The sequence below is a fragment of the Stigmatopora nigra genome, chromosome 10, assembly GCF_051989575.1.
Source record: "Stigmatopora nigra isolate UIUO_SnigA chromosome 10, RoL_Snig_1.1, whole genome shotgun sequence".
NCBI lineage: Eukaryota > Metazoa > Chordata > Actinopteri > Syngnathiformes > Syngnathidae > Stigmatopora > Stigmatopora nigra.
The window spans coordinates 5,682,938-5,701,505 of record NC_135517.1 but is presented as its reverse complement, the minus strand read 5'-3'; the positions used below and the strand labels follow the sequence as shown (position 1 = coordinate 5,701,505).

The 18,568-nt window shown below is 38.5% G+C and overlaps 2 protein-coding genes and 2 long non-coding RNA genes across 7 annotated transcripts; 2 read left to right on the top strand and 2 right to left on the bottom strand.

Annotated features, from left to right (window-relative positions):
• The first annotated feature begins 168 nt into the window (after positions 1–168).
• On the top strand, positions 169–6,683 carry stau1 (staufen double-stranded RNA binding protein 1). The gene is made up of 15 exons (XM_077727086.1): positions 169–367; positions 1,977–2,211; positions 2,614–2,735; positions 2,820–2,976; positions 3,073–3,223; positions 3,311–3,482; positions 3,554–3,649; positions 3,728–3,940; positions 4,130–4,273; positions 4,403–4,549; positions 4,633–4,708; positions 4,797–5,116; positions 5,190–5,312; positions 5,985–6,064; positions 6,159–6,683. The coding sequence occupies exons 2-15, from the start codon at positions 2,019–2,021 to the stop codon at positions 6,238–6,240; spliced, it is 2,076 nt and encodes a 691-aa protein (XP_077583212.1). The 5' UTR covers positions 169–367; positions 1,977–2,018; the 3' UTR covers positions 6,241–6,683.
• Positions 6,684–7,022: 339 nt separating this feature from the next.
• On the bottom strand, positions 7,023–9,141 carry rdh20 (retinol dehydrogenase 20). Its single transcript, XM_077727282.1, has 5 exons — positions 8,579–9,141; positions 7,989–8,087; positions 7,738–7,883; positions 7,418–7,549; positions 7,023–7,345 (listed from the first exon to the last, which is right to left on the bottom strand). The coding sequence occupies exons 1-5, from the start codon at positions 9,029–9,031 to the stop codon at positions 7,222–7,224; spliced, it is 954 nt and encodes a 317-aa protein (XP_077583408.1). The 5' UTR covers positions 9,032–9,141; the 3' UTR covers positions 7,023–7,221.
• A 2,001-nt stretch (positions 9,142–11,142) lies between these two features.
• LOC144203379 (uncharacterized) lies at positions 11,143–12,857 on the top strand. The gene is made up of 3 exons (XR_013327675.1): positions 11,143–11,194; positions 12,235–12,316; positions 12,406–12,857. It is a non-coding gene; the product is annotated as an uncharacterized LOC144203379 (long non-coding RNA).
• Positions 12,858–13,434: 577 nt separating this feature from the next.
• LOC144203195 (uncharacterized) lies at positions 13,435–16,336 on the bottom strand. Of its 4 annotated transcripts, none has more exons than XR_013327624.1 (6): positions 15,839–16,336; positions 15,673–15,761; positions 14,268–14,311; positions 13,887–13,973; positions 13,679–13,822; positions 13,435–13,602 (listed from the first exon to the last, which is right to left on the bottom strand). It is a non-coding gene; the product is annotated as an uncharacterized LOC144203195 (long non-coding RNA). The 4 variants fall into 4 exon arrangements; XR_013327622.1 differs by having other exon boundaries at positions 15,881–16,328; XR_013327623.1 differs by having other exon boundaries at positions 13,679–13,811; positions 15,941–16,321.
• Positions 16,337–18,568: the final 2,232 nt, after the last annotated feature.

Below are 18,568 nucleotides of genomic sequence, written 5' to 3'. Positions count from 1 at the left end.
ATTTAATTGATTTCATTTATTTTTAAATTTGACTTAATTATAAGTAAATGTATAAAATTTTGGTTTTTATCAAGCATTGTAGTGCTTTTTCATCAGTTTTATCCTGGTGTGCATTATTTTGGAAGTCCTTACGATTTATTTTATAAGTATTTCCTTTTGCTGGCGAGGCGTCACATCCTGAAGCAGACACAAGCTCAGGCCATTCTCTTTAGTGTTTGCCCTGTCTCCCTATGGCCATCTTCACCGCCCACAATTTGGTGCAAAAGAAAATTAACAAATAAACTATAGATTGGTCAGATCAAAACTTTAACAGCACCGAAACAGTGCGTCCTATTGAGCAACGTCAAATCTTACCAGTGGACAAAAGGTGAGACGCTTTATTGTGCACTTTTCCCTAGGCTAATGTAGCAAAGCTAAAATTTTTGTCGGCTGTCCGGTGATACACAGGAAAAAAAGAAAACGCTTTCATTTCCTCGTTCCGACAAAAAGATCCAATCTGCGGTATCCTTTCGTTTAGCAGTTCTTTGCGATGACACAATCTAAGCATGTTATATTTTCACAAAAACCTCTATAATATACAATAGGTTCTGAAGTGGTCACCTGCACTGGTGAGACTAGGTCTTGCAGACGTTGTCTGTTTGGACTAGATTATCAATTTCGACATGTACTGGCAATTGTTTTCATGCGGGCCTTCATATTTTTAAAGGCGAGTTTTTAAATGCAACCAAATTAAAATGAATATCGTGGTTTATTTCACTAGGATCGCGGGGGTGCTGGAGCCTATTCCATCTGATTTCTGGCTAGAGGGGAGGGGCACCCTGAATTGTTGGCTAGCCAATTGCAGGGCACGAGGAGACAGACTCATACCTCACACTCATACCTAAGTGACACATTAGAGCAGTGATTTTCAAACTTTTTTGGCCACCGCCCCCTTCACCGCCGGGCCAAAATGCCAACGCCCCCCTCTTTACCCCTTTCCAACGAACGAAGCTTAAATAAATAGAAGACAGGCGCCTCAGATATTATTCGCTAATTTCGTTTCTTTTAATAGACCAATGCGCAGTTCACCTCGAATCATAAAAATTGATAGCTGATGCATTAAGCCGGTCGCTGTGCGCATACGTCTGTGGTTAAGCGTTGCCGGCGCGCTATTGTGTGCTCCTCTGCGGCTGACTGGATGGTGGTGGTTTCCCCAGTCGCCTGCATCGACGATAAACTCGCGACAATTAGTGATATACGGTATATGCGCGCTGCTCGTGAGCGCTCGAGCAGACAACGTTTCTTGTTTCAATAAAGCTTGTTTTTTGTCGACTTTTTATTACAGACAATCAATTTTTCCGGTCTTTCTACAAACACCAACGTCACATTTTACTGTAATTGCTCCATCGCCCCCTTCACTATTTCAACGCCCCCCATTCGCCTGTTTATTCGTCAGCGCCCCCCTGAAAGTTCACACCGCCCCCCGGGGGGCGGTACCGCCCACTTTGAAAACCACTGCATTAGAGTGTCCAATCAGGCTAACATGCATTTCTTTGGAATGTGGGAGGAAACTGGAGTACCCCGAGAAAACCCACGCAGAGCTGGAGAGAATGTGCAAACTCCACACAGATGGCCCGGCCTGGATTAGTGAGGCTGATGTGTTAACCACTTAGCTGCTGGGCCATACAATGTCAATTATATGTCAAAAAAATCTAAATGATGGATGACATGATTTTTGTTGTTGTTGTGAGTTTGTTTTGGCTCACATGTATGATATGACTGGAGACCAGGATTGAGCAAGTCTTAGAAAGTATTCTTGAAATTTAATCTAATTCAAACGAAATCTCGTATTGTTTTGTAATGAGAATTTTTATAACATGGTTTATGATTTTTAATCACACTTCTTATCTTGTATTGTTTTTTTTAATCACTGTTATAATTGTCTAGTTATTCTCTTCTTTTGTCTTAATGGTGATCTCATACCTTTCTATCAACAGTTCCCCATTGAAGCCACCCCCAACAAAGTTAGAAAAACAAGGATGTCTCAGCTTCAGTTCCAGTGTCCGGCCAGTCCCATGTCTGCTGACCCCGCTCCACTGCAGCTGGGGCAGCCCCAGCCAGGCTTTAGTATCCCCTCCGCCGCAAGCACGTTGCCTTCGGAGAGCGCAAGTCAGCCCATTAGGAGCTCTGCTCTTCCTGCCGGCTCAGCCACTCCTTACTCTACTGTCACAGGTTGTTTTCCACATCGTTTGCACAAAAAGTTTTCATTTCAGCTAATATATGAAGTCAACAATAGTTGCTATTGGCGCAGATTTCCAAATCTAATACAAAGTTTACTATAATTATTTTGGCCTTGTGCAAAGATTACATTTATTATTTTCCAACGGAAGTGCAAAATATGTTTTTAAATTTTTAATGGCTTCAACAAATCTAAAAAAAAAGGTGGAACCTGGCACTCATTTGCATATAAAACACTTTTGTATCCAGAGGCATTTGTAAGTAGATGTAGAACTGTATTTTCAAAACCTAAAAAAGTAAATCAAATTATAGTAAAAATTATAATTGGTATGATTTCAGTGACATTCGACTTCAAAGGCTTCCCATTAATACAATAACTTATTTTTCCTTTTTCAGTAACCAACATGGCAAACCCTAAAGAGAAGACCCCCATGTGTTTGGTGAATGAGTTAGCCCGTTTCAACAAGCTCCAACCTGAGTATAAGCTACTGAGTGAGCAAGGACCAGCTCACTGCAAAGTATGTCGGGGAGAGAAACTTTCACCAATGAGCTTAATTTTTATAAGTATTGGATTGATCTAAAGTTTATTATGATTCCGTCAGATTTTCTCAGTACGGCTCACACTGGGAGATCATCACTGGGATGCCGAGGGAACCAGCATCAAGAAGGCCCAGCATTCTGCTGCCACAACTGCCTTGGATGAGACTGTACTTCCTAAGCCCACAATTAGGACACCACGTAACACAGGCAAGAACCCAGGTGGGCACTTCCCACTCCCCTGATTGAAAATTTATCAATTTCTGATCTTCTGTCTATACTGGAAGTCAAGTTTGACAGATTTTTTTTCTCTGGCAGATGGTATGATTCAAATAATGGAGTTAAATGCATTATGCTCAAAACTGAATAAAAAGCCCATATACAAACCCTTCGACCAATACCCAATGAGACCACCAAACATGAATTATGGTGTCCGTATCCCGGGGCCCTATCAGCGCTCTATGCAACAGTAAGTTTAGCTGGTCTTTTGCCTTTTTTAAATGTCATTAAGCTGTCTTTTTTAATTTTATTTTCATTTTTATATTTCTCTCTACAGTTACTATTACCCATTTTCTCCTATGGGACCAATGTTATACCACATGGAACTGTTCATTGGAGGCCAGCGCTTTGTAGGGAGGGGACGAACACGGCACCTTGCTAAACAGGATGCCGCCACAAAGGCTATGAGAGTGCTACTCAAAGAGCCCATATTGCAAGAAATGCCAGAGGTGAGAAGCATGCACTCAGCATTGCATTGTCGACAAAGTATCAATATTTTATTTGCGTTCAATCCTTACAGGTGGATAAAGAGCCCGAGGAAGAGAATCTTAACAAGTCAGAAATCAGTCAAGTGTTTGAGATGGCATTGAAACGCAGCCTACCTGTAAATTTTGAGGTATTATATTTGTAATTGAATGTGGATTACCAACATATTGTTTGAGCGCTTCCCAATTGTAAACAATGCATTATCCAGGTGTTAAAAGAAGATGGTCCACCGCACATTAAGAGCTTTGTGGTGCGTGTTATAGTTGGACAGTTTACCGGAGAGGGAGAGGGTAAGAGTAAAAAGATTGCCAAGAAGTTGGCAGCTGCTGCTGTGCTGAGTGATTTGAAGAGTTTACCTCACATACCCAGCGTGGAGAAGACACTGCCACGTATCAAGAAGAAAACCAAGTCCATCATCAAGGTACTGAGAAAATGGAAACCAATTACGCAGTAGTATATCTTCCCCCAAAATCGCTATTTATACCCATAGTTTTCCATGCTATCACGATTGCAATGTCTTTTTACATGCAAATTTCTAATTAGTCTAGTATATAGTCTATACACAGAATTAGAAATTCCTTAATGTCAGAATTGCACTTTTTGCACACAGCTACAGACCAGCCCAGAATATGGCCAGGGAATGAATCCCATCAGCCGCCTGGCCCAGATTCAACAGGCTAAGAAGGAAAAAGAACCAGAATATACCTTAGTGATGGAGAGAGGACTGCCACGGCGCCGTGAGTTTGTCATGCAGGTTAGCCCAAACTTAACCCCTCTACCTTGATTTTGTTGTTTTCAGAGAAAAATACTAAATTCTTCTGGTATTTTGTTTATAAAGTTGGGATAGACTTTGATGCATGCCATATAAATGCCTTTCTGACAGGTCAGCGTCTGTGGACAGTCTGCGGAGGGCATGGGGCCTAGCAAAAAGGTGGCTAAGAAGAATGCAGCAGAAAGATTGTTGGAAATACTTGGATATAAAGTGCCTCAACCTCAACCCCACAAACCGGCACTTAAAACTGAAGAGAGGGTATTTGTTTGACCTTTTTAGGTAATGCAAAAGCACAACTCTGTTTGTATGTTTAATCTTAATGTCAATTGGGAAATCCTTAGGCCCCAGTGAAAAAAGTTGGTGATGGACGCAAAGTGACATTCTTTGAGCCTGGTTCAGTGGAGGAGGTACCACTCGGTGAGTGGTAATGTTTGGAATGTCCAATTTGTTGCTCCCATTCTTTTATTAATTTTTCTTAGTAACATCTCTCTATATTATCTTCCAGGTTCTAAGGAGGATGAGTTCCGCCTGCCTTATTTGAGCCACCAACAGCTGCCTGCAGGCATCCTGCCTATGGTGCCTGAGGTGGCTCAAGCGGTCGGGGCCTGCCAAGGACCACAGGTCAAGGACTACGGCCGAGCAACGCCAAACCCAGGCAAGGCCAATATCACTGCCATAATTGCCAACGAGCTTCTGTACGCTGGCACGTCCCAGACAGCTGAGGCTATTCTTAAGAACAAAAATATCCTGAACCAGACACCCAACGGTCCCCTCACCAGGTCATCGGAGCAACTCGCTTACCTTGCGTCTATACAGGGTCTGCAGGTAGCCATCTTCAATGATTTTAGACACTGTTTCTTGCTGTGTGAGAATGTTAAAAAAAATGATTTTCTTGCAGGTGGAATACAAAGATTTCCCTAAAAATAATAAGAATGAGTTTGTATCACTGATTAACTGCTCCTCTCAACCACCGCTCATCAGCCATGGAATGGGAAAAGACATAGAATCCTGTCATGATAAGGTAAGGAAAATCAATACATTGCATTTCTTTGCTTGGACTTTTACAGTAGAAATTCCAAGTTTAATGCTTAACAGTGGGATGTTGACAAAGTTCGTAAGACATTAGTTAGTGTGTAGCAAGGGTTATCAAACACTAAGAGGCTGAATCCATGTTGTGTGTTAATAAGATCGATAGGATTATCAGACGGTGTAAACTCCTCCCTTTCATTCTTTAGCGACTTAGGATGCAGTCTTTTAGGCCTAACCGTACTAGGGGGTCTCCTACAACTCAAACTTACACTTCCAGATGTCCCTGCTCTAGCAGGATAACATCTCAGGCAGGTCCAGGTGATGGACAAATATAAGTTTTTTATTTTATTTTGAACTTCGTAAGAGAGAGTGGAGTTGTAATTTACTGCATTGTGAGCCCCTTACCAGTTTTACTCTAAGTTTAATTCATGGTTGGTTTTCTTTTGTCATCATTCATGAATGGCATCATTAAAAAAAATCTAAGAAAAATGACACATTTTTCACACTTTAATCAGCTCAGTTCGTTCCACCAGTAGCACCCAATGCTTAAGATACAGTTTCTACCGAAAGTAATTGTCCTTCGTGCATTTCTTGGTAACCTACAACTAACAGCTTAAAGTTTAGTTGCTAAAAGGTTTTCATTTAATGTTCTTAACCTCGACAGGCTGCACTTAATATATTGAAATTGCTGTCGGAGTACGACCACCTGTCAAATGAGCGAACGGGAAATGGAGCAGCTTCTGGGTGAGCCTCCTTTCTAAATGCTGCATAGGCTCTCACACAGTCATCTGTATTTAAAGCAGTCCTGTCATAATCATATACGCACACTTTTTGACAGGTGTGGCAAACAGGATGTTGAGCACCCAAAACCGGCTAGCTCAAGCACAATGGCTGCCTCGCCCTTGGACGACAGCGTTTAGAGACCATCACATTAGATTGACTGTAAAAGCACTAGTGAAAACTTGAAGAAGACACTGTTCCAAATCTGCTGCAAAACAGTTTTTGCCGGCCGTTCAAGAGCCAGCCATGCTCACCGGTATACCGTGCACGCAGTGAAACAAGAACGAACTGAACATTTTGTTTTTGCTATTCTTGATGTTGTTTAACTGTATGTTCTTTTGTTGCTTTCTAGTGGGAATAGCTGCATCCTAGCCAGTGAATTGGGGCTTTACTAAACTGTGAAATATGTCCTGTCAACTCTTAATTTTAAGTATTACCATGTTTTATTAGCCCATTGAGGTCATTCTTTACAAGAAAAAAACGGTCCCATTTGTTTTGTTTTTTTCAACTTTGTCTAGGGTGCAGCTTTGGATGTTTGAGGTTTTTTTTGCCTTTTCCATTAAAAGAAAATAATAATAAACAAGCGACGTGTCACCGATATTTACCATGTAGGTCTGGGACGAAAGAGAAGGTTACTTAAAATGTAGTTTGTGATATAACTTGATGTTGCCAATCAGTGTCTGGGCAATCTTAACTCATATTCACTCCTATGTCAGCGACTCATAGTTAATAAACATGCGTTTCCTCACAATATAATTGATAAATCATGTCTTATTTTGCTTTGTCTGTGGCTGTTGGACTGAAAATGGCCCATGGCCACAGGCCAATTCAAAAGACTGGAAATACAACCAAATAGACTTATTCAATTATTATCATTATTAGACCTATGGGATGTGAGGTCTAAAAAAATGCATGATCACTGTTTTAGACAATCGAGGTCACTTTAATTGGATGAACACTTGCACAGCAGTTACAGAGATAAGTCATTTAATTTTGGGGGGAAGGTAATGAAGATAAACACCAGAAATGATAAGCACTTGCCCAAGTTCTCACCATTTTTTTCTGAATGTTAGTAGCCTTGTTGTCTTATTTGTTTAATCTGACATTTCGTGTGAAATGTGTTATATCTTTGTATTGCCAACACCGTTTAACATTTTTTTCTTCTTGGCCTCAATGAAGGGATACATGCACTTGTCAGAGCCCATGAAACGATAGGCAACAACATTGGATTCCCATGGCAGCAACCTAAAAGATACAAAAGAAATAACTGTCAGAGGAATTGTATCTATGCGTATCAGAAGATATTTTTATACTGACGCTCTGAAGAGGACAGGCAGGTAGGTTAGACGAGGTATGCACACTAAGGGTTGGTCAATAAGGATGGCGTTCATGGCTTGTTCCACACAATACTGAGGTTCCAGAGGGGGCAGGACCAGCTCCATCTCCTCTCTTGGCAGTCACAAATTTTAGTAGGCAATCATACAAGTTGAGAATATCATGAATACCTATGGATGTCAAATTTGGTTAAATACAGCAATGTAAAAAAGTGGTGACTTAAGGTAGTATTGTTTTTTTGTCTTACTCCTATCTCAAGGCACCACTGCCTGCTGTAAAAATGAATAACTATGTTGCCACACCTTATTTTGCAGCCTTCAAACATTCCAGTGTCCACAATATAAGGACACACTAGAGTGGTCTTCACCCCTTCCACTTTCTCAGCCAGCAGTTCATGAGCCAGCGATTCATGGAATCCCACCGCAGCGAATTTACTGGCGCAGTAGTCCTGTTACAGGTAGGAGAAACATGTATACACATAATGGATTTGGCTGGTGGTAGTAAATCTTGGATTTCTGTTTAAAAAAAGTCTTGCTGTCCTTTCAGGGTTCACCTCGACACAGCCTGTGCTGAAGAGTCCTAGTACGCTGGCAATGGTCACAATGTGACCGTGGTCTTGGGCCTTCATCTGAGGTAGGAAGGCTTTCACTGTCTAGGGGTCAACACACAAATACACACACACACAGTGACGTCATGTTGAACAGTGACTTAACAGAAGGTTGTTTAACGTGAAGGCCACTTTTGTTCGCAAAGTAAGAGGATTGCGAGAAATGCAGGAAAGAAGATCATAGTGGTGTGCTTTATTTTTAGCAACAATAATATGCTGTGTGTGCAAGCAGCTGAGGATAGAAAAAGCTTTTTTTTAATGAAAAAAAGTACTCTGGTATATTTTGCTAACACAATTAGGAGCAAATATTTCATACATCAGACATAGGTCACTCCAAAATGTATCAATGGAAGTACAGAATATAGAGTGCAGGTTGAGTATGTCTCACGGACCCCAAACATTTGAACAGTAATGTCAATTTTATATAACATCGGAGTAAATAATAACACAATTAGCTGACCAATGGTCTCCTATTTCCTGCCCAATCTTTTATTAACTGCGTTTTGGAATAAATACTTGCAAGAGGTTTATCTCACCCAGAAAAGTGCAAGGCAGTTGACCTTCAATGTATTCTCGATGAGCTCGTCTGGACAGTCCAGCACTTGTTTTCCAGCCACCACTCCGGCGTTGTTCACCAATATAGTGACGTCCCGGCCCAGGTCTTTCCGTACCTGATCTGCATGCCGATACACGTCCTCTCTTTTGGTGATATCCACAGTGTAGGCATGCGCTTTGCCTCCCAGTTCGCGCACCGACTTGGCTGTGCGTTCATTAGCCACACTGTCCACATCCCAAAGCACCACTTCAGCGCCTTGCTTTGTAAACTCCCGAGCAAAGAGTCGACCCAGGCCTCCGCCCGATCCGGTGATAAGCACCACTTCACCATCAATGGGTTTGATGCGTGGCCGCATCACGGCCCGCAAGGTGTTTCGCAGGATGAAATAAACCATGTCCAGTAGCATCATCTGCATGTCCATGAGGAATATCATGGTTTCTTAGCTTGACTCTTGCTGCCGTTCACAAAAGACTGAAGGATTTCATTCAAAGAACTCAGCTGCTGTTTGAGCCATCTGTTGCCCTCAGCTTCCATTGTGCTGGTTTTAAACACTCACTTGCCAGATTAGAAGAAATACTTTGAGCTGCTCATTAATACTGTTCTAAGCTGTCAATGAATGTACTCTGCCATGGAAAATAACCTGAAAGCACGTGTACGTAGATTGGAATCCAATCTGTCACAGCCCAACCATTTTTTTTCTATTATTATTATTTTTTTTTTTTACATGCATTGATGCTTTCCAATGGCATGCAACCAAGATTCTCACAGTATGGACATTTATTTATTGACTATTTACGTATTTATTTGTTGCCGGAGCAGGTATCACTGAAGATTAATCATCAACACTTAAAATAATTGTTCTTTTTATTGTTTTATTAGTAAAACATGGTTGTTGTTTTTTTTTTTTTTTTTGGGAGTGGCCATCTGTCTCTCTAAATGCCCAATGTTTGACTGGCCACCAGTATAGCGTGTTGTCTGCCTTTTACCTGAAGTAAGCTGGCATAGGCTCTGGCAACCCCTGCAACTCTGACAAGGCTATGAGTAACAGAAGAATGTTACTCCTATTGTACTATATAAAAAATTATACATATTACATTGATTGGCAATTTTAAAGCATAAAACTGTAAGCAGATTATGTTTTTGAACTATAACCTTTGTGGTGTTACACTCCAAAAAGGATTTTCTCTCCCTACAATGGTACCTTGTTTTTTTTTACCAAGAGTATTTGGTATGTGAGCCATGTTTCTAATCATACTACTGAGTCCAAGCGGCAGTCTGTGCATTTTCTAGTGACACCTTCAGTCCAACCCAACCATCTCACCACCATAGACACACCCCCTGCCAAAAAATTTTTTAGAATGAAAAAAAAAAATTCTTATAAATCAAAGTCAAGGTCACATAATAGAACAAGAGACACTTTACTGTCAACTTTTTAATTTTTTTTTCAGATTAGTGACAAAGGCAAAAATGGATGACTTGTGGGATGGACAGTCTTCCAACGAAAAGGTTTCCCAAAGCGTGGAGATCGAGGACACCTGAAGAAGAAAAAAGTAAGTTTAAAAGAGACATTCATGTTGCTGTGCAGAAAATATTTGTTTTCTTTTGTTTTTCTTAGACTCACCTGCGGATGTAGATTTCACCGTTACGAGTCTGTCAACAAACAAGGCAAGGCTTGAACTTGTGCGGAACATTTCCTCCATGCTGTAGCTTACATTCAACAAATATCTTGTACATACACGAGCCTTGTGAAGATGAGCCAGAAGCCAAGATTCATTCATTATGTATAAAGTCAAACATGACTATTGCTCAAAGGCCTCACAATGCATTGGTTATGTTTAAATATAATATGCCTTACTATATACATGGTCATTTTTAAGGAAATTATGCCTTACTATACATGGTCATTTAAAAAGCCTTACTATACCATGTTGTTTTTTTAATAAAAAATATTATTTCTTTTTTGTTGTTGTTTCTGTTCATTTGTGGTCAAGACCTTCAAATGGTGACCAAGGAAAGGGGAGTCACTTGGTGGCGCAGAGGTTTTTTCACCGGACTCTAGTCGGAGAGAACTGGGTTCAAATCCCGGTAGGGACACTTTGTCACTTCATGTCAAATGGTCTATTGTTTTGCCTATTTAGATGATTTTGAAGTTGAATTGAGTTTGAGTGTTTTTTTATTTATTTTATAGGCTTTTCTGAGGTTAGAAAAACTGCAGCGTTTATATTTACAACACAACAATTTGACCAGAGTCCCCTGTCAACCTTCCCCGCACCCTTCATAGGAAAAAATGATTTTATCATCCTGATAAAGCTTTGGTTATCAGGGAGTTTTAGATGTAAGTATTTTTGATTGGTATTTTTATTGATGTATAGGGGAATTCCATAGATGAGCAGCAAGATCCTCACTTTACTGTATGAGCGTGGTAAATGCAAAATTACGCCACGCCACAGGAGGGCAGTAGTTGTTCGCTGCAACAAAAAAGAACAGCTATTGTGCGTAGGCCAACCAGCTGTTTAAATTTGGCACATGCGCGGTACCTCATTCTTTCAGGAAGCCATTTCACTTCCGGCGGTCGAGACACATGTATCCGAACGAGGTAAGTTCTCTTGCGTTTTACGGTCATAAGTGCGTTTTATCACGCCATCGTGAGACTTATTAGTAATCGATTGAGCCCAAAACGCCGGTTAATCTGTTTCTTTAATGCCAGCTTCAACACACCGTCGACAATTGAAGTTTGAGATCCCTTTCCTCTCCAGATGTGTGCCGCATCTGACTAGCTATTTTAGCATTAGTGACACGACGACACTTTTCATTTGGCTTTAATCGTATTGTCCGTTTTCTGTCCATTATTCCGTCGTGTAGAAATACTTTTAATCTAATCAAGCAAAGTCGAGATGTCAATGTAAGTATAGTTAGTTTGATGGTTAGATGACATCCAGTGGCACGACTTGTGTTGTATGTAAACAGATTTCACACTTAACCTTATTGATGCAAAATAGTTATGTCAACTTTCTTATAACTGTTATCGCTACTGTGTATATTTAATCGCCTTATCTGTACTAAACGCCTCAATTTTTAATTGTTCTGATTTCACTCTAAACATTATTGATGCAAAAATAGTTATGTCTACTTTCTTCTAACTTATTGCTACTGTGTATATTTAATCACCTTGTCTGATAAAGGGAAAAGAAAAGCTCAACACGGCGCACTAATTTATTTTCATTTATTAGCTTGATCGTATATTAATAGGTTTTTGTCAGATTTATCAACATGAGTATAGGTAGTTTGATGGGTAGATGCTCTCTCCTAAATTACATCCAGTGGTACAACTAATGTTGGATGTAAAGATAGATTCCACCACGAGTGCCATTTCCAATTTGTAATTGTTCTGATTTCACACTAAATAATATTGATACAAAAATGGTTACGTCAACTTTCTTCTAACTGTTATTGCTACTGTGTATATTTAATGGCCTTGTCTGAAAAGGGAAAAGAATAGCACGTAGCAGTCACTAACTTATTTTCATTCATTATCTTGATTGTATATTATTAAGTTTGTTGTAAGATTTCTCCATTTTGCAATAATAGTTTTGCAACTCCCAACTAGTTTGGTTAAATCAAGTTCTCTCTTTTTAGCATCCGGATGCAGCTCTTCCAGAGTGTCCAGACAGAACACACGCCCTCGAGGTTAAAGGAGAGGAGATTGGGCCAGATCAAGGTAAAATTAATTCCAAAGAAAACATTAAGCCTTTTCTGTGAATCTTAATTCTCTATATTAAGTTTTGTTTTCTTCTTTGTACACATCAGGTCCATGTCACTTGTGACTTATCTGCACTTCAGAGATGACTGGCAGGCTTCTCAAAGGTTAACGTATTTGTTTATTGCAAAGTATCCAAACTAAATAAAAGCTTTAAATATTATAATCTTGTGGAACTCCATGATGTGATATCTGATCTTTATGGTGAGGTTTCACTGAACATAAGTTGGTGTTGTGACCTCTTATGTAGGTAAAGTCCACAAGGATATTATTAAAGATTAGAAACTTTATTTGTTAAAGTAGATTTTTCTTAAGTTAATTTCCCAAGTACAAGACTAGTGTTTATTCTTTCTTCAAGTGTTTACTCCCCTTGGTTAAAAAAAAAAAAAATCCTAAATATATATTGTTTCTCCAGCTTTATAAAAAAAATATTCTAAGTGTTAACTGCTCTAACTTTCTTTTAAAATATGGTTTATTCCTTCAGCTATGAAAAAAATGTTAAATTCCCCTTAAAAAAGATAAAATCCTAAATATATTATTTCTCCAGCTTTTTAAAAAAATATTCTAAGTGTTAACTGCTCAAACTTTCTTTTAAAATAGTTTATTTCTCCAGCTTTTTAAAAAAAATCTAAATGTTTATTGCTCCAACTTTTTAAAAATTATTTATGCCCCCAGCTTGTAAAGAAAATATATGCTAAAATATACCCCCAATTTTTGGATATTCAATTTATTCTCCCAGCTTTTTTGTTCTAATTTTTATATTCATTCCCCCAGCTTTTTTTTTTCAATTTTTTTGCATGTTTATTCCCCCAGCTTTTTAAAAAAAATATTCTAAGTGTTTATTGTTCTTTTTTTTCTAAGTGTTCATTCCCCCAGCTTTTTAAAAAAAATATTCTAAGTGTTTATTGCCCTTTTTTGTTCATTATTTTTCTAAGTTTTTTTATTTAATTTTTCTAAGTGTTTACTTTTTTATTTTATTTTTCTAAGTGTTTTTTCCAAATTTAAAATGTTTATTTGTAAATAAAATATTTTAACTTTGATTGTGACTTGCATCTTTTGTTAAAGACAGTACACATGCATACATTTAAAAGCTTTTATTTTGAAAAACTTGAGCAAAATAAAGTAATTCCTCCAGTCACCAGCAGGAAATCCAGGAAATAAAAGCTCCAGCTTTTATTTTGAAAAAGTTTGTAGATTGGTTCCCGTTGGTGGTACAGCATCGTAAAAAATCGAATCTTCTCCACCCTCTGGTGGAGAAGATTCGAAAATTGAAAAAGGGGGGTTAGTACACAGTTAGTTCAAAAAACAATGAGAAGGGCTCACCTTTTATTTTGAAAAAATGAAGTAGTTCCTCCTGTCACCAGCAGGAAATCCAGAAAATAAAAGCTCCAGCTTTTATTTTGAAAAAGTTTGTAGGGTGGTCCAGCATCGTAAAAAATCGAATCTTCTCCACCCCCTGGTGGAATTCTGGAAAACAAAAAAAAGGGGTTAAGGCACAAAGTTAGTTAAAAAACCAATGAGAAGGGCTTACCTTTTATTTTGAAAAATGTCAGACTGGTTCACGATCCAGCAGAGAAAAAATTAAGGCATCTGAGACTATCTGTTCAATGGTGGAATTCTGTAAAACAAGAAGGGGTCAATACATGAAGTTTAGGACAACTTTTATTTTGAAAAATGCATAGATCAGTGCTGGCTATTACACCAATCTATGCATTTTTTTCAAAATAAAAGGCAAGACGTTGCAGATGGTTGAGTAAAAAATATATTCACAAGGGCTTACCTTTTATCTTGAAAAAAATGCATAGATCAGTGCTGGATGTTACACCAGAATTAATCTACAATTTTTTTTCAAAATAAAAGGCAAGACCTTGCAAATGTTTTTTAACTTAACCATTTGCAAGTGAGATTTTACCAGAATCAGGGAGTGGTGTAGTCCATCTCGACTTGGGTGGAATTCTGGAAACAAAAAAAAATACATTTGCAAGGTCTCAACTTTTATCTTGAAAAAATGCATAGATCAGTGCTGGATGTTACACCAGAATCAATCTATGCATTTGTGTAAAAATACATTCGCAAGGAAGGTTTTACCAGAATTGGGGAAATCTTTTATTTTGAAAAAAATAAAACATTTGGGGCTAAATACTTGAATGCCTTGAGTTTTTCAGTCAATCATTTAAAATCTATTCATTCTTAAAATGCTTGTTTTTCTCTTCTTACACCAAGAAAAAAAGTTATTTTACCATACACGAGTCAAAAATGACCCCTGCACTATGGTTGAATAAATCCCTCACTTATATTTTGTCAAAACCACATTTAAAACTAAGTTAAAAGATCCAAGCCCTGAGGTCTTTAAGAAAGTTAATGGGGTAAAAGTACATGATTGTTTTAATCCATCAAATATTAGCGGTTCCACTACATGGCAGATTATTTAAATTCAGAAAAATGTGAAAAGCCACATTGAAACTCACAAGCAAAAGCTACTTCTCTATTTGCCATTATAGTATTTATTTTAAAAATTAAATTCAATATGCATAAACCTACCTTAAATTTTTCCTTTATCACAACATGTCTGGTCTACATTAACCATGATAATTAAGGGATTACCGTTTAGCCTAGAGGTCTTTTAGAAAGTTAAGGGGCTAAAATTATATAATTTATTAGTTAGTGCTCAGTGCATGGCAGACTACTTTTTTAAATTCAGAAAAATGTGAAAATCCACATTGAAACTCAAGCAGAAGCTACTCTTCACTTGCCACTATAGTATGTTTTTTTTTAAATTAAATTCAATAGGGATGACTCTAATTTAAATTTTTCCTTTATAGCAGCCATGTCTTTTCTACATTAACCATGATAATCGAGGGATTACTGTTTAACCCTGAGGTCTTAAAGAAAGTTAAGGGGCTAAAATTATATTATTTATTTAAGTGCCTAGTGCCACTACATGGCATATTACTTTTTTAAAATCAGAAAAATGTGAAAAGCCACACTGAAACTCAAGCGGAAGCTACCCCACTTGCCACTACAGTATTTTTTTAATTAAATTCAATTGGGTTGACCCTACTTTGCGGTTTTTCCATTTATCACGGTCCACATTAACCGCGATAATCGAGGGATTACTGTTAATTCCTTTCGCATCCACTAATGCATTTGTGTGGGTGACTTATCCACAGATTTTTGCAATTAAAAAACGCAAAGTCATTTAGTGATTTCATTCAAAATTTGACGAAAAACGAGCCAATTGCGCAAATCCTTAAATACTGAAAGCTGACGTTTAAATGTTAAACGGGGAAAATCGGAACTATTTATAAATGACTCACTTGGTTATGGCGTCGACGAGTTGGTCCTTTCTGGTCGTTTCGGCCACATTCTTGATGTTTCCCAGTAGTCGGTGGTGCTCGTTGAGGGACTGAAACACACACAGGAATGATTAGTTTTAAAACAAAGAGCGATCGGTAACGCAATGTAACCAATTTGTTTGCAAACATTTTGCCTTCATGGCTGCATCACGCTAACGGAGCATGCTACCGTCAACGATCACTCTTAAGATGAGAACCGGGGCTTCGAAATCCCCAAACGACGACATACAACATGTGCAGCATCGTCTTGTGAGAAGTTTGTCAGCTCTGAGCAGCTCTGCAGTACGCGCCCGTGCAGTCTCAATCGCCATTTTGCTGTATGACATCGACTATTTGAACTCTCACCTCGGCCACGCCTATTAAACATAGAAAAACACAAAATAGAAATTGTTTTCATAATAACGTGCATTAGTCAGTGTGTGTGTGTGTGTGTGTGTGTGTGTGTGTGTGTGTGTGTGTGTGTGTGTGTGTGTGTATGTAAAAGGTTATATTCCGAACTGCCTTCGGCATAGGTGTTGAAACGTTTTATCCAAGGAAATGGGGTGAAACACTTAGTCATTTTTTGGACAAAATGCTTCATCCACCATTGAAGACTTCGATTTCTCCTGAGTTCTTTAGGATATATATCTATGTTATGCGGCCATCTTTTGTGTGTCATTTTACGGGTCCAAGTCGGCCCTCTTCTATGTGGCTTCGGGTCGACTCGCTGGTTGCCATTATATAACGGCGACAACACTTGAATTCACACGGGGTCTAGGTCAAACTGTGTTATTGAGACTATTTTTGGTTGTCTTTGAAAAAAAAATAGGGGGTGAAGACAGAAATCCCGAGAGTTAGACGGCATTAAGGAAATTAATTTTACTTTTTGTTCCAAACGATCCAACACAAACAGTTTAAATAATTAGATTTCTGGGGATAGTACAACGCCATCAAGAAGCCATTTCAGTTTATCTACCCTAAGAAAGAAACTTTTCAACGCTTATGGCAAAAAGTGTCTACCACTAGATGGCCACATTGTTAAAATGAAAAATACATGTAAAATTGTTCCACAGGCTTCTCCCCCTAAGGACAGCCTCCAACGAGATGCTGTGTTGTCACAATATTTGTCAATTGTGCTTACTGTTCATGGCATGTTTTTTTTGTTTTGTTTTAGACAAGGGCAGGTTTTAGTCACATAATGTTCAATATCAGACTGCATATATGGCCAGAAGAAACGATCACACAAAAGGGAAACTGTGCGGTTGACACCAGTTTGAACAGATGTGACCTCTGTCCATGGTGCTGACTGACCAGTAAAACAATGATTTATTCGCCTCCTTGTGTCCTCCGATTGGCTGGCCACCGATTCATGGTGTCCCCTGCTTCTGTCCTGGAGACAGCTGGGATATGCTCCAACACCCCCTGCAACCCTCATGAAGAAAAAGCAATTTAGAAAATGAGAATGAGACGAGTAAATGTTTTTTTCTGGATCCCAGTGAGTAAACATTGTTTTGAGTTTGTTCTATTTTCCTAATTGCCACAAATGCTTTCAATGTGAAAAAAATGTTCTCTATACATTAAGTTATACTTGATGTTCACTGAGGTCACATGACCACCACAATGAGAAACATCAACCATATTGGCTGACTAACACAAGTAATAAAAGGGATAATATTGTGTCATCAAACAATACAGATGAGTTAACAGGAGGCCGTTGTTTTTCCAAGATTAGACAGATTTGTTCAGCAGATCCATATTAATTTCCAAAAATTACCTTATAAATTCCATGGGTACATAACATACACCTACTTTACTGTAAAAGCGTGCAAACGCTGTAATACCCGCAAGTGCTTTGTGGATGGATTTGCAAAAGAGGCTTTATTAATGAAAAGCCCCTGAGACTCTTTGCACTCACTTAAATGCAGCTAGCGGCATATGGTATGATATTATTGTAATAGTAAAAAGAGACATGAAATAGGTTAGAGTACCGTTTAATAATAACAGTTCATATACGTATACCATTGTTTAAAAAAATGTTCCATTGTAATCAATGACTCATTTCTTGAGTGTTTTTCTCACAAGTACTTATTTTACTTAATGAAATTTTACTTTTACTTGAGTAATATTATTTTGAAGTAACGGTACTCATGCTTGAGTAAAATGTTCGGCTACTCTGCATGGTTCTGATTGTATTTTATTTTTTGTTTTGTTTCTACACACTGGTTGTTCTTTTTTGTCTTGTGGACAATTCTGAAGTTCAACTCCCCTGTCTTCTGTAAACCGGTTGTTACTAATTGTAGACTAATTGTGGCCTGTATTGCCTTCATGTTACAAGTTAACCAGTAGAAGTCATGTGCACATGGCTGTTGGCTTCTAGTGTGCTGTAATATACTTGTGCCTGTCAAGTTGCAACTTAAGACATTTTTTGTTGTTGTTCTTGTGGTCAATAAATTGGAAGTCCTAATCATCAATTATCTCTCCCTGTCCCTCTCTTTCTCTCGCATAATAAAACTTTGGATGTAGAGGAGTTTGGAAGTATTTGAGGAATTGAGGGCTGTTCCTCAGCTGCTTCTCTTCTTGCTCCTTCTTTCAATGCAAGTTAAAACCTTTTAGGGACTCCTGTCTCACCCAAAGTCTGAAATGCCACTTGCCTTTCTTAAGCATTTACAACATGCACACAACAACAGTAATGAGTCGTGTCTTATGAGTCATCCTTATGGAAGCACATGCGCAGTCGTGCTCATTCTTGGCGTAAACAAAAGCTAATAAATAACAGTTTCAAGGCTACCCAGTATCAATCTGGCAGTGGCAGATCCTTTTGTGCTGTTTGGAGGGTTTTCAGTTGTTGAGTGCAAGAAAGAGATTTTCTTGTCTTTTA